The sequence below is a fragment of the Oreochromis aureus genome, linkage group 3 (assembly GCF_013358895.1).
Source record: "Oreochromis aureus strain Israel breed Guangdong linkage group 3, ZZ_aureus, whole genome shotgun sequence".
NCBI lineage: Eukaryota > Metazoa > Chordata > Actinopteri > Cichliformes > Cichlidae > Oreochromis > Oreochromis aureus.
Window position 1 is genome coordinate 106,318,081 of NC_052944.1, and position 12,831 is coordinate 106,330,911.

At 40.6% G+C, this 12,831-nt stretch overlaps 1 protein-coding gene across 2 annotated transcripts in view; it reads right to left on the reverse strand.

The window, feature by feature from the left end:
* LOC120438600 (muscle M-line assembly protein unc-89-like) overlaps nt 1-12,831 on the reverse strand; it is a 51,038-nt gene that overhangs the window by 5,767 nt on the left and 32,440 nt on the right. Inside the window, exons 4-7 of one of the 2 annotated variants that reach the window (XM_039608995.1) lie at nt 7,942-8,274; nt 7,353-7,634; nt 2,479-2,808; nt 2,100-2,201 (exon numbers count right to left, since the gene is read on the reverse strand). In XM_039608995.1, the coding sequence (XP_039464929.1) occupies nt 2,100-2,201; nt 2,479-2,808; nt 7,353-7,634; nt 7,942-8,274 (1,047 nt within the window). Of the gene's footprint in view, nt 1-1,886; nt 2,202-2,478; nt 2,809-7,352; nt 7,635-7,941; nt 8,275-12,831 lie in introns of both variants that reach the window. The other variant, XM_039608994.1, reaches the window with a different exon arrangement.

Sequence of the window (12,831 nt, forward strand, 5' to 3'; positions counted from 1 at the left end):
GCTCTTTGAAGGACTTTGGGCTGGAGACAGGTTAGGAGCGTGAGCTCCAAGAGCTGGTTCTTGACCAAAGGCCTCCCTTGCGCAAGTAATCAATCGAACACTGTTGCCTTGTTTTTCTTTCATGGGAATAAGTCCTGGATACAGCGAGGTCTGAGTTTAGACCCAACACTTATTACATCCCGTATTGATTACTGCAATTCCCTCTTATTTGGTCTTCTCTAAAAGGTCCCTTCATAAACTCCAACTTCTTCAAAATTCTGCAGTTCGGGTCATAACTCATACTCCGTCAAGAGTTAATATTACACCTAGGGATGGGTATCGAAACCCGGTTCTTGTTGAGAACCAGTTCCCACTGTTTCAATTCCTTGGGATTGTTTGGCATTTTTGCAAACGATTCCCTTATCGATTCCAGTCGCCCCGAATGACGTCACCACGTTGCAGAGGGTCATTTACCTGGCAGGAAACATGGCGGCTCAAACGCTAAAACGTTTGGTCATACTTTACGAGAACGGATGACAACAGGGCAACTTGCAATACTTGCAAAGTAGATATTTCATTTAAAGGAGGAACACTACGAATATGCAAAAGCATTTGCTCACAAAACACGCGATGACCTTAAATGAATGTCGTGTTTTTAATTCCACTCCGGACTCGTGAATCTCAACCCAGCAGCAGCGGTAACGTTTGCACGTCCTCTCCCGTTAATGCGGCAGGTAAATAATCAACTAACAGTGCATATTATGTTAGCGCGATCTGCCTTATTACAAAACCTGCCATTACTGTGCATTTAGGTGACCGTGATGAGACAGACAGACAGAGTCTGGCTGGCTCAGCTGCTGGCTTTTCTCGCTGCAGTGTACCGGTAGCGTCTCCTTTCAGGCCAGGATAGATGAATGTCACCGAGCAGTGACTAAGTTTGTGGTCAAAGGCTGCCACAGCAGATGCCCTCGATGTTCTGTAAGTGAATGTGTTTAATTGTAGGCAGTGACATTACTGGATATTCTTGTGTAATTGCTACAGAATAATTTATGTTATACTTTGTTATTGCTACAGAAGAATATTTATTTTATTATTTTACATTTACATTTTTTTTCCTGGGGACCCTGTGACACCACATTGAAGAGCCGTAGGCTGTGGATCTCTTAAGATCTCACTGTTGGGTTTGTAAGGCCATGTTACTCCTAAATATCTATCTTGTTCAAAGAGAAGATATAAAACAAAGTTCTAAGCTAATCGACCTTAGTGTTCTCCTTTTTTTTTAAAAAAGAATCGATAAGAGAATCGAATCGTTAAACAGAATTGAAAATGGAATCAGAATCGTGAAAATATTATCAATACCCATCCCTAATTACACCAGTTCTTCAGCAGCTTCACTGGTTGCCCATATAAGCCAGGATAAAGTTTAAAATCTTACTTCTCACGTACAAGTGTATCCATAAATCTGCTCCTTCCTATTTGTGTGACCTGCTTCATATCACCACTGTCTCCAGCCCTCTCAGATCCTCATCTGCTATTCATCTTACTGCTCTGTCTGCACGTCTCATCACTATGGGGAACAGAACCTTCGGTCACTCTGCTCCTCGGCTCTGGAACTCTCTTCCTCCAGTCATAAGAAAAATAGACTCTCTTCCCGCATTTAAGTCACAGCTCAAAACACATCTGTTCAAACTGGCTTATTCGCTTTAGTGCTGATTTTATCTGTTGTCAAGTTCTGTTTTGCAATTTTAACTTATTGTATGTATTTTATAACTATTGCTCCTTTTATTAACTTTGTTCTTTTGTAAGGTGACCTCAAATAAAATGTATCATTATCATTATTATTATTATTATTATCATTATAACTCTATACACATTTTATAATGTGGACAAACAGCTGTTACACTCGCCTCTGACACTGAGAGTCACTGATTTCCGTAGCCAGATGTGTCCTTGCTTGTTGTAGACGGTGCAGGTGTAGACTCCACTGTCAGTGAGGTGGAGGTCTTTCAGGGTCAGACTGAGGTCTCCATTTTTTATTTGCTCGTTCTTCACTTCTGTGCGACCTTGTATGTAAGACTGGTTTTGGTCTCCCTGATAAACGTGGACTTTCTTGTCTTCATGTTTCCACTCCACTGTGACGTCCTGAAGCTTGATATCAGTTGTAAATGGCAGCAGGACAGACTGAACCCCTTTAACTGTTTCCACCATCTGAACCTCAGGAACTGAAAGGAGAATATGAGACAGACAGACAGATGTCAGTGAAGGTGATCCTCCATCATCTACAGTTATTATAGTTTGATACTTTCATTGTTTTTATTTAGTGTTGGCCTTTTCTTTTGAATTCAGTTTAGTTTCTGTGAGTTTCCAGAGTGGGTTTGCTCCTTTCACTTTTGTTTTGATTGTGTGTAAATGTTTAGTTTTAGTTTAGCTTTTATTACTTTCACTCTTAGTTTTAGTCTTTTTATTTTTTCAATGAGGACAAACAGATGTTACTCTCACCTCTGACACTGAGAGTCACTGATTTCTGTAGCAGCATGTGTCCATCCTTGTTGTAGACGGTGCAGGTGTAGACTCCACTGTCAGTTAGGTGGAGGTCTTTCAGGGTCAGACTGAAGTCTTTACTTTTCAGGTCATAGTGAGGCATCTCAGTGCGGCCTACATAAACCTGATCCTGTTTCTGACTGCTGTCGTTACAGTGAACCATCTTTTCTTCAGGGTGAGTGAGTTTCCACTCCACTTTGATCACCTGAGGAAGCTCACCTGTAATTTTAAACGGCATCAGGACAGACTTCTGACCTTGTGTCACCTCCACCACTACTGACTGGTAGTCTGTGAGGAGAACAAAGCAGAACATGAGCTGTACAGACAGAAGCAATGAGACGTCAGTATGACAGACTCAGTTTGGTTGAAGATCAAGGGGACTGAGATCCTCTGGCTCATCTATTCAAAAGAGTAGATCAGACTGAACATCCAGCCTTTTATAGCTACAGACATACAGAGTGCTATAATAGAATATTTTGCTAATACAGGGCTCGCAAAATCGCTAGCCCGACGTCCCGGGGCTAGCGATTTTTCCAGTCTGGCTACCAAAATCTATCTCAGCCCTGCCCGTCGGGCTATCATAGGAAGGAAAAATATGTGTCAATGCTTTTGCATTTTCTTTCGCAAATGTAGCTGAGTAATTATGTCATTGGCATCGATGAGCCTCTGTCAATATGTGACATATTGAAATCGCGTTTGAATTTGTGCTTGTTTTTTGCTTTCACTTTCACTTTGCGATCGCGCGAACGGTGTGTAGAGAGCGGCAGGACTGATTGGTGAGTGACGATTAATTGCGCACCAATTCCTCTGACATCGTCTTATCACTCATTAGCTTACTATTCAAACGTGACAAGTGAAATCTCCTGCAGCAAGCTTAAACATGTGAGAGGTTGATTGCGCAGAGAATCGCTGACCGTTATGTAAGTACGTGTGTAAAAGCAGCAGGATTTACGCTGGAATTTTAGTTCTGCTGAGCCAAATAAGACAGGTCAGGGTGAAGAAGGGGCAGCCAATGAAAAGCCTACCACAAAATGGAAAAGTTATGACAAATCAGACTGAGGCAAAAAGAAAGCTCAGCGTTTTTGGTTTCATGGACAAAAGAATTTCTGTGGCTGGAATATGACGAGCTAAATAACATAATGTTCTGCCAGGTGTGTTGTGAGTTTCCCTCGATATCTGAGTCGCCAAGCGCCTTTGTTACTGGGACCAGTAATTTTAAGAAAGACCCCATCAGAACCCATGAGAAATGCAAGAAATGCATTATTGCTCAGTCTGCAATATCTTTCCCAGAACAAACAGCAATTGCAAAAAAACATACTAAAAATAAACCAAGCACAAGAAGAAGTCCTGAAAAATCTTTCAAATGCATACTATGTTGCAAAGAGTGAACTACCATTGTCAAAATTTAGCAGTCTTTGCAAACTTCAAAAAGCAAATGGCCTAGATCTTGGTTCCCCTTACCTCTTACCCTTGACTTCAGTGTAAATTTCAGATTCAGGATCTGACACAGACTGATTCATGTTCTACACAGTTCTTACAAGTTCATAGAAATTTCTGTTCAATTAGAAACAAGTATTTGACTTGATGATTGTAATTTTTATACAGTTGTTGTGATTTGTATTTTAACAATTTTCTGATTAATTTTTGTTTCCATTACAATATTATACTTTAATGTATAATATTGTAAAGGAAACAAAACATTAAAAAATTGCTCTCTTTTTTATTCGGGCTACTTAAATTTATTTTGGGCTACCAAAAACTGAAGAGTGCCTGCCCGAAGGGCTACCAGAGATTTTGAAATTTTGCGAGCCCTGTAATAGTTAGTCATGCATAAATCTATTCTAAATCTATTATGTATGGAATTTCAGGAGCGGGACCACGCCTCCAAACACGCTCCTTCCGGCTGCCATCTATATAGGTTTCCCCAGTTCTGCAAGCTGATCATTCTCGTTTACGTGCCCCACCCTCCCTCCATCCTTCTTCTCCATTCTTCACCTTCTTCGCTTCTGTTTAGTACATGGGGATCTGCCAGGCCCAGGAGCCATCGCCAGTCCCCTTTGAGGCCTTCCCCAAACCGCAGCTCAATTCATGTCAAAGCATTCACTTTTACCTACTAAAACGCTGTCAAACCTAAAATGAGGACGTGGGCCCAGCTAGTGAAATGAAATATAAGGGATGAAAAAATGAAAATTGGGTAATGTTTAAACTTTGCCTTTAATTTTATGCATGCTGAGATAGAAAGAGGAACTGCTGAGACTGATTGTGAAATATGCCAACAATGTGCAAGAAGGTCCTGAGTAGGGCTGGGCCATATTATACCGTTCCCGGTAATACCGGTAAAATGTTAGGCAACGATAAGAAAATGAAATATCGCGATAGAATATGGGTAAAATGCACATGCGCAGTGCCTTTGTTTTCATACGCACATGGCCGATTGTTGAGTGAAACGTATGAACCAGAATTGGTTTGTAAAAATGGTGGAACTTCAGTGATGTGGAACTGGTTTGGGTTTGTCCCTCAGATACACAACAAAGCACATTTTTTTGTAAAACATGCAAGCGGGCCGTCGTTATTGCCGTATTTGTCGGAATGAGGTGCTCGTAAATCTGGGAGTAATCTGGATCCTAAACTCCGTCCACTTCAGGTCCCAAAGTCAAACCAACACTGCAGCATCACTGAGAGTTAAAAACTGTCTAAATTCTTTCATCTTTAATAAAATGATCAGCATTGCTGCTTTACCAGGTGTTTAACATCCAGGCATCCATGAAAACAGAATTTATTACATTTAACGGAGTTAGAAGTTAGCAGGAAGCTAGCGGAAGTTAGCTCGCTAGTTTCGCTAGTTACCTAAACATGATATAGCATGTTACTACTGAGAGATTTCTGAAAAAATTCAAACGTACTGCTCTGCTATCACTTCCAACATAAATGAAGACAGGAAACTAAACAGCAGTGATGTTTGTAGGGTTACTGAAGTTGGGCTAGCTGGTATATAATGATGTGCTACGTGATCGCTAGCGACACAGCTATGTTAGCATAACATAAACAGTGAAGCTGGAGGATCAATGCTAACACTTTTCCACTCGATAAAAGTTAACGTGAAGGTTCCTGATGGTTAGAGACAAATGAAATCGCATGGCAGGATGCTGTAAACGGACCAAACTTCAGTCAGGAGAACAACTGAGATAATCCACCCACAATACGAGGTTAGTCATTAATATACTGCAACAACATGGGAATAGAGCAGCTGTGATAGAATACAGCATTAATGAATCAATGGTACAGAAGTGGAGGAAGCAAGAAGAATGAGTTGAATAAAGTTTGATTTATCTGACTGCTTTGTTTCACTTAATGTGCCTTATAATCCCGTGCACCTTATGGTCCGAAAAATACATATTTGGCTTTTTTATTTGGCACACTGCAGTTTAATGTTGCAAAGCACCTCTTTTTAACTTCAGTGGATATTATACATGGTTATGCTCAGGATATGTCAGCCCATTTCTACTGGAAATGCCTTTTGGTTAAACTTTCAGCAAGGAATTTGCATTTCACTGTTAAATGTTTATATAGCTTTAATGCCTATAAAAACAGCTTCTTGTTTAAGTGAAAATAAATGGATGGGGTTTTTTTGCGCTAGTAAAGTTGTGGAGTTGTATTTTGTCTTGCATCAATTATATCGTCAGTTATATCGTTATAGCAAATTTTCAAATATATATCGTGATAAATATTTTTGGCCATATCGCCCTGCTCTAGTCCTGAGTTCAATTCCACCATCAGGCCGGGGTCGTTCCGTGTGGACTTTGCATGTTCTCCATGTGTTTGTGTGGACTACCTCCCACAGTCCAAAGAAGGAGGATCGGTTAATTGACTAATCTAAATTGCCCATAGGTGTGAATGGTTGTGTCTCTGTGTGTTAGCCCTGTGACAGACTGGCGACCTGTCCAGGTTGTACCCTGCCTCTCGCCCTATGACAGCTGGGATAGGCTCAAGCCCCACTGAAAAGGATAAGTGGAAGCGAATGGATGGATGGGTGTGTATTTGTACATATTGGAATTTTGAACTGAGCACTTCAAAAAGACTTTGCATAGAGCACTACTGCACCAACACTGTAAATAAACTCAATGAACTTTCATTCCTGAGTCCTGCGTTTGAGGTCAGTCAGACAAACCATGAAAGCTTGATCTCATCTGTCAGTCATTAGAAACAGGAATACTGCAATGTATTTATGATTTTAACTAAATTACTATGTGCAGTATTTTCAGTTCTATGTTTTCCTCTTTAACCACAGGTGAGCCAATCAAAGGTAACAACACAAAACATTTAACAGGAAATATTTAAATCCTCTCTTCATTTGCTGCTCTCTGGTTATTTGTGGCACAATTTCAACATTTAATACAAAATATTTGTCTCAAAAAGCATTGCACTGTGACACAGTCCTACATATCAAACTGAGAAAACAGTCTGCTTTGATGGTGGACTTGTTCTGTTTTCCTACAGAGCACCACGTCATCTTCTTATATCATCATCTGCCAGTCTGTGTACAGGGAATGAGGAAACCCCGTTCATTTACTGAGATCAACAGCAGACTTTCCAGTGTAAGACTTCATAAATATGTGAACATGAGCTGACTCTGGATCAGCTTCTATACAATCATGGACTGTAAAACAGAGGCAGGAGCCACCCTCTCTCTCCTGCACTGTACGGCTCAACTCACATACAGCAAACCTGCACTGATTCTACATATGTCACATTCCCATGATGCATCACAGGCTGTTTGATTGGATCTTTTTCATTGAGGATTTGTAATGTGGACAAACAGCTGTAACACTCACCTCTGACACTGAGAGTCACTGCTTTCTGTAGCAGCATGTGTCCATCCTTGTTGTAGACGGTGCAGGTGTAGACTCCACTGTCAGTGAGGTGGAGGTCTTTCAGAGTCAGACTGAAGTCTCCAGTTCTCAGTGGGTCTTTCTTCATCTCTGCTCGTCCTTGTGGAACTTTCCTGTCTTCATGTTTCCACTCCACTGTGACGTCCTGAAGCTTGATATCAGTTGTAAATGGCAGCAGGACAGACTGAACCCCTTTAACTGTTTCCACCATCTGAACCTCAGGAACTGAGAGGAGAATATGAGACAGACAGACAGATGTCAGTGAAGGTGATCCTCCATCATCTACAGTTATTATAGTTTGATACTTTCATTGTTTTTATTTAGTGTTGGCCTTTTCTTTGGAATTCAGTTTAGTTTCTGTGAGTTTCCAGAGTGGGTTTGCTCCTTTCACTTTTGTTTTGATTGTGTGTAAATGTTTAGTTTTTGTTTAACTTTTATTACGTGAACTCTTAGTTTTAGTCTCTAAATTCTGTTTTGTTACTTATAAATCTATACCTATTTTGGACGGTGGACAAACAGCTGTAACACTCACCTCTGACACTGAGAGTCACTGATTTCCGTAGCAGCATGTGTCCATCCTTGTTGTAGATGGTGCAGGTGTAGACTCCACTGTCAGTGAGGTGGAGGTCTTTCAGGGTCAGACTGAGGTCTTTAGTGTTCAGTGGGTCTTTCTTCATCTCAGTGCGCTGTTTCTGATCTTGGCCCTTTAAGTGACACTGGTCTTTACCAATCTGATACTCATGGACCATCTTGTTTTTGTGTTTCCACTCCACTTTGACATCCTGGGTGAAGCCTTCTTTGATTTTAAAGGGCAGCAGAACAAACTCCTTCCCCTGTGTCACCTCCACCATCTCCAGCTGGTACTCTAAAGAGAAAACAGAGGAGAACATAGTCAGAGAGACAACATCCTTTACATCTAGATGACTCATTGTAGAGACGTCAGGTCTGAACTTCCTGGAGCCAGGAGATTTTCTGACTGAGGCCAGACCCACAAAATCAGACACTTCCTTTGATAGATCCAAATCTTGTACCGGTTAAAGGACTCAGTATAAGATTTGGGGACCGATGAGCTACTAGAAGATGGATCTTCAAAGTCCTCATCCCCACAATGTTGTGCACCATCAGACTCTTCTCTCTCTCTCTTCTTCTTTTTTACATTTTTCATGTAAATATTCTGTTTGGTTCTTCATTTGTGTGTTTTTAGTGTTTATGTTTTATAATTGTACTTTTCTTAAGTGTTTTTGGTCTACTTCTTAGTTCTGGGTTGTATTAGAGTTTTTCTCTAAGGGTTTCTTGTTCCATTTTTTGTGTGTCTGCATTTCCATGTTTAGTTCTCACTTCTCACTTCCTGCTTTATGGGATAGTTATTCATCCCTTGCTCTTTACTGTGAGTTTTACTTCCCTCATCTTATTATCTGTTCTTTTACATCTGTGTCTCATTTTCCCAACTGTCTCTACTCCCCTGATTACCCTTCTCTGTGTGTATACATATAGTGCTGATTTCTCTCAGTCCTGGTCAGAGCATCAACTCTACTTCTCAGTGAATTTTCTTCATGTACTTCTGCTGTATTTCTTCTATTTCCTTCATCCCAGTGCATTTCCAAGTTCCATGTTCCGCTAGTTATGGTTATTAATTTTCTTTTAGACTTTATATGTTTCCCTGTTTGACTTTCCTCTAAAACAGCCTAACAAAGATTCAAATCCTCTCTTCATTTAGAGCTCTCTGGTTATTTGTGCCATAACTTCAACATTAAATATAAAACAAGCTCAAACTGAAACAGCACAAAGAGCTATCGATTTAAAATAAATTGGAGTAAACAAACATTAGACTGTGACACAGTCCTACATATCAAACTGAGAAAACAGTCTGCTCTGATGGTGGACTTGTTCTGTTTTCCTACAGAGCACCACGTCATCTTCTTATATCAACATCTGCCAGTCTGTGTACAGGGAATGAGGAAACCCCGTTCATTTACTGAGATCAACAGCAGACTTTCCAGTGTAAGACTTCATAAATATGTGAACATGAGCTGACTCTGGATCAGCTTCTATACAATCATGGACTGTAAAACAGAGGCAGGAGCCACCCTCTCTCTCCTGCACTGTATGCATTAGTGATGGGAGTTCCGGCTCTTTTTAGAGAACCAGCTCTTTCGGCTCAAAACCTGTTCTTCAGGTTGTTTTGTTGCTTTAATTAATTTATTATAAACAACAATATAGAATCATACACAAAAGGTATTACTAATGTAAAAACAACGCGGTTTCATATATATATATATATATATATATAGATAGATATATATGTGTGTGTGTGTGTGTATAGTGGAACCCCAACTTACGAATACCCCATTTAACGAAAAATTCAAGTTACGAAGGCACTGAACGGCAATATTTCTGCCCGTGTTACGGCAAAATGCCCGTGTAACGACATCCGCTGGCTCTGATTGGCTGAGCCTACAATGCCCACAATGCCTTCCGAATCATGTTACAACCCCTTGAACGTTGTTCTGGTTAGCAATTAGCCTATAGCCTAAAGTTCAGCATCGCCTCACTGAAAAGGCGCCATGGCTGCTTCGACTTATGAAAATTTTCGACTTACGAAAGACCCTGGGGAGCGGATTAATTTCGTAAGTCGGGGTTCCACTGTACATACATATATATACAGTGTTGGGAAGGTTACTTTTGAAATGTATTCCACTACAGATTACATGCCCCAAAATGTATTTTGTAACGTATTCCGTTACGTTGCTCAATGACAGTAACGTATTCTAAATACTTTGGATTAGTTAATATATTATCATGCTTTTTACAACTACGTGAATGTACTATTGCTGTGATTTATTACTGTTACTGAAGGTCCGCGGCTCCGAACCGTAGTAAAGGGACCTCTGACTAATACGTCGGGTTCTGTGTCGGGCTCGTAGCCGAAAACTAGCTTTACTTTGTTGTCTGGGTCAACTTTGCTAGCGAGAGACAAAGAGAGGCGTTGAAAGGCTGCTCCAACGGAACTTATTGTTTCGGAGGAAAACATGAACACAGCGTACAGTCGAGTCTTAATAGCTTACTTACAACTGGGCTCGTCAGGCACTCTTCTTGGCTGCAGTGGTTATTATTATATTTACATGCTTCCAGCTCCCGTTTCTGCTCGGTGACAGCTCGTACTTTTCCACTTCCTTTTTCTCCCTCCTCTTGCTCACAGACACATAACGGGTATGGCAGTCCATTCTCCCTGCAGCACGGACTACACTGTCCATGATACTACATTCTTTAGGGCTATGCCTGTAGCATTCTGCCTTTTAGCTTAGCACAACAACAACAACAAAAAGGCGCTCTCTCACCCAGGAAACACGCAGAGAGAAAGCGCGTCACCCTGTAACCATGGCAACCGTAACGCTGCCGCCTGGAATAACAGAACACAGCTGTCAAACAAACCCAAACAGTCCTGACCCACCACAATATGAAACAGGAAAGTACCGCAGTGTAATCCATTTATTTCAACAAAGTAACTGTATTCTAAATACCACCTTTTTAAACGGTAACTGTAACGGAATACAGTTACTCATATTTAGTATTTTAAATACGTAACGGCGGTACATGTATTCAGGTACTCCCCAACACTGTATGTACATATGTATTGTGAGTACAAGAAAATAATTATTAGAATGTAATGTGTTAAATTTGTTTAGATCACAGTAATAAGGAAGGATTGGTCTGTGTTTTAGTTTGGCTTAGCTGTAGGCTTGAGAGTGTGTGTAATTGTTTAGAGGGAAAGGAATTTATTGACACTGAGGGTCTGCTGTCATAAAAGGAGACAGGAAGCTACAGTTGGGGGTTGCTGATGCTGATGCTTGTACCTTTAATAAAAACTCATAATTGCCATAACTTAGAAGTAGGCTTGCAGGAGACTCTCCACCTTATCTTACGCATAATGACGTGAAGAAATACTTTTTAAAGTTTCTATTTAAAAAGTTATTTAATAAGAAGGCAATAGGCAGAGTGTTACAGGCATAGCTCTCTCTCTGTCTCTCACTAGCAAACTTGACCCAGACAACAAAGTAAAACTAGTTTTCAGCTACGAGCCCGACACGGAACCCGACGTATTAGCCAGGGGTGCCTTTACTACGGTTCAGAGCCGCGGTCCTGTTTTATATACGTGCGGAATAGTTTTCTATACGAGATCGCTGCAAAAAGTGCAGCCTTACCTAATGTCCACCCTACTGTTACTCATTTTATATTAAGATTTAAAAATCTCGTTGGTATTGTTATTGCAAATAACCTTCAGTAAAAGTAATAAATCGCACAGCAGTAGTACATTCATGTAGTTGTAAAAAGCATGATAATATAATTAGTAATCCAAAGTATTCAGAATACATTAGTCTCATTGTGTAACGTAACGGAATACGTTACAGAATACATTTTGGGGCATGTAATCTGTAATCTGTAGTGGAATACATTTTAAAAGTAACCTTCCCAACACTGTTTATACACAGGTGCAATCAGGGAATGAGAACCAGGCGGGAGACAGAGCTGGGGTAAATTATACATAACAAGACAAGGGGAAGCAAAACTAAACTCACTGCACCTAGGACTGGGACTATCAAAATAAAACAGGAAACAAGAGACAATTCACAAAGACGTGGACATGACACTGACAGACAGACTGAAAGAATATAACACATGGAACACAAGGAAGACAGTCACTTAAACTAGAAACCAGAACAACAAATAACATCAAGAGAACAAAACCACGAATAACCAATAATCAGGAAATATAACTTAAACAGAAAACACTGGGAAACACACAGGACCATGACATTGTGGACCTTGTAGGTTGCTTTGCTTTCACTTTTCTGTCCAGATCATCCCAAACCAGCTCGATGGGGTTTAGGTCTGGAGACTGTGGTGGACACTCCATGTTTTCAAGCTCACCATCTTGTTCTATTTTCCTGAGGTAGTTCTGGCATAGCTTGGAGTTGGACTATATTTTAGGTCATTATCTTGCTGTAGAATGAACCTCTGACCAACTAGATCCGTACCAGAGGATATTGCATGGTGCTGCAGAATGCTGTGGTAGCTGTTTTGGTTCAGTAGTGTTACATACTGTGGAAACACCCTTTCACCTACTCGATGAAAGACTCGATGATAGATGAAAGATTTCAAATTTTGATTCATCACTTTATGATACCTTCTTTCAGTCTCCTGTATTCCAATGGCAGTGTTTCATGGCCCAGGCAAGCCTCTTTGTCTTATTCTAATGCCTTAGCTTTCTTGCTGCAACCCATCCTGTCAAACCTGCAGCTTTAAGTTTTCTCTTGACAGTTCAAACTGAGACTTATTTACTATGACCACTATTAAGCTGTGCTTGAAGCTGATGTCCCTTGAGCTGCCTACCACACCAGTTGTTAACTCTCGGAAACTTGTC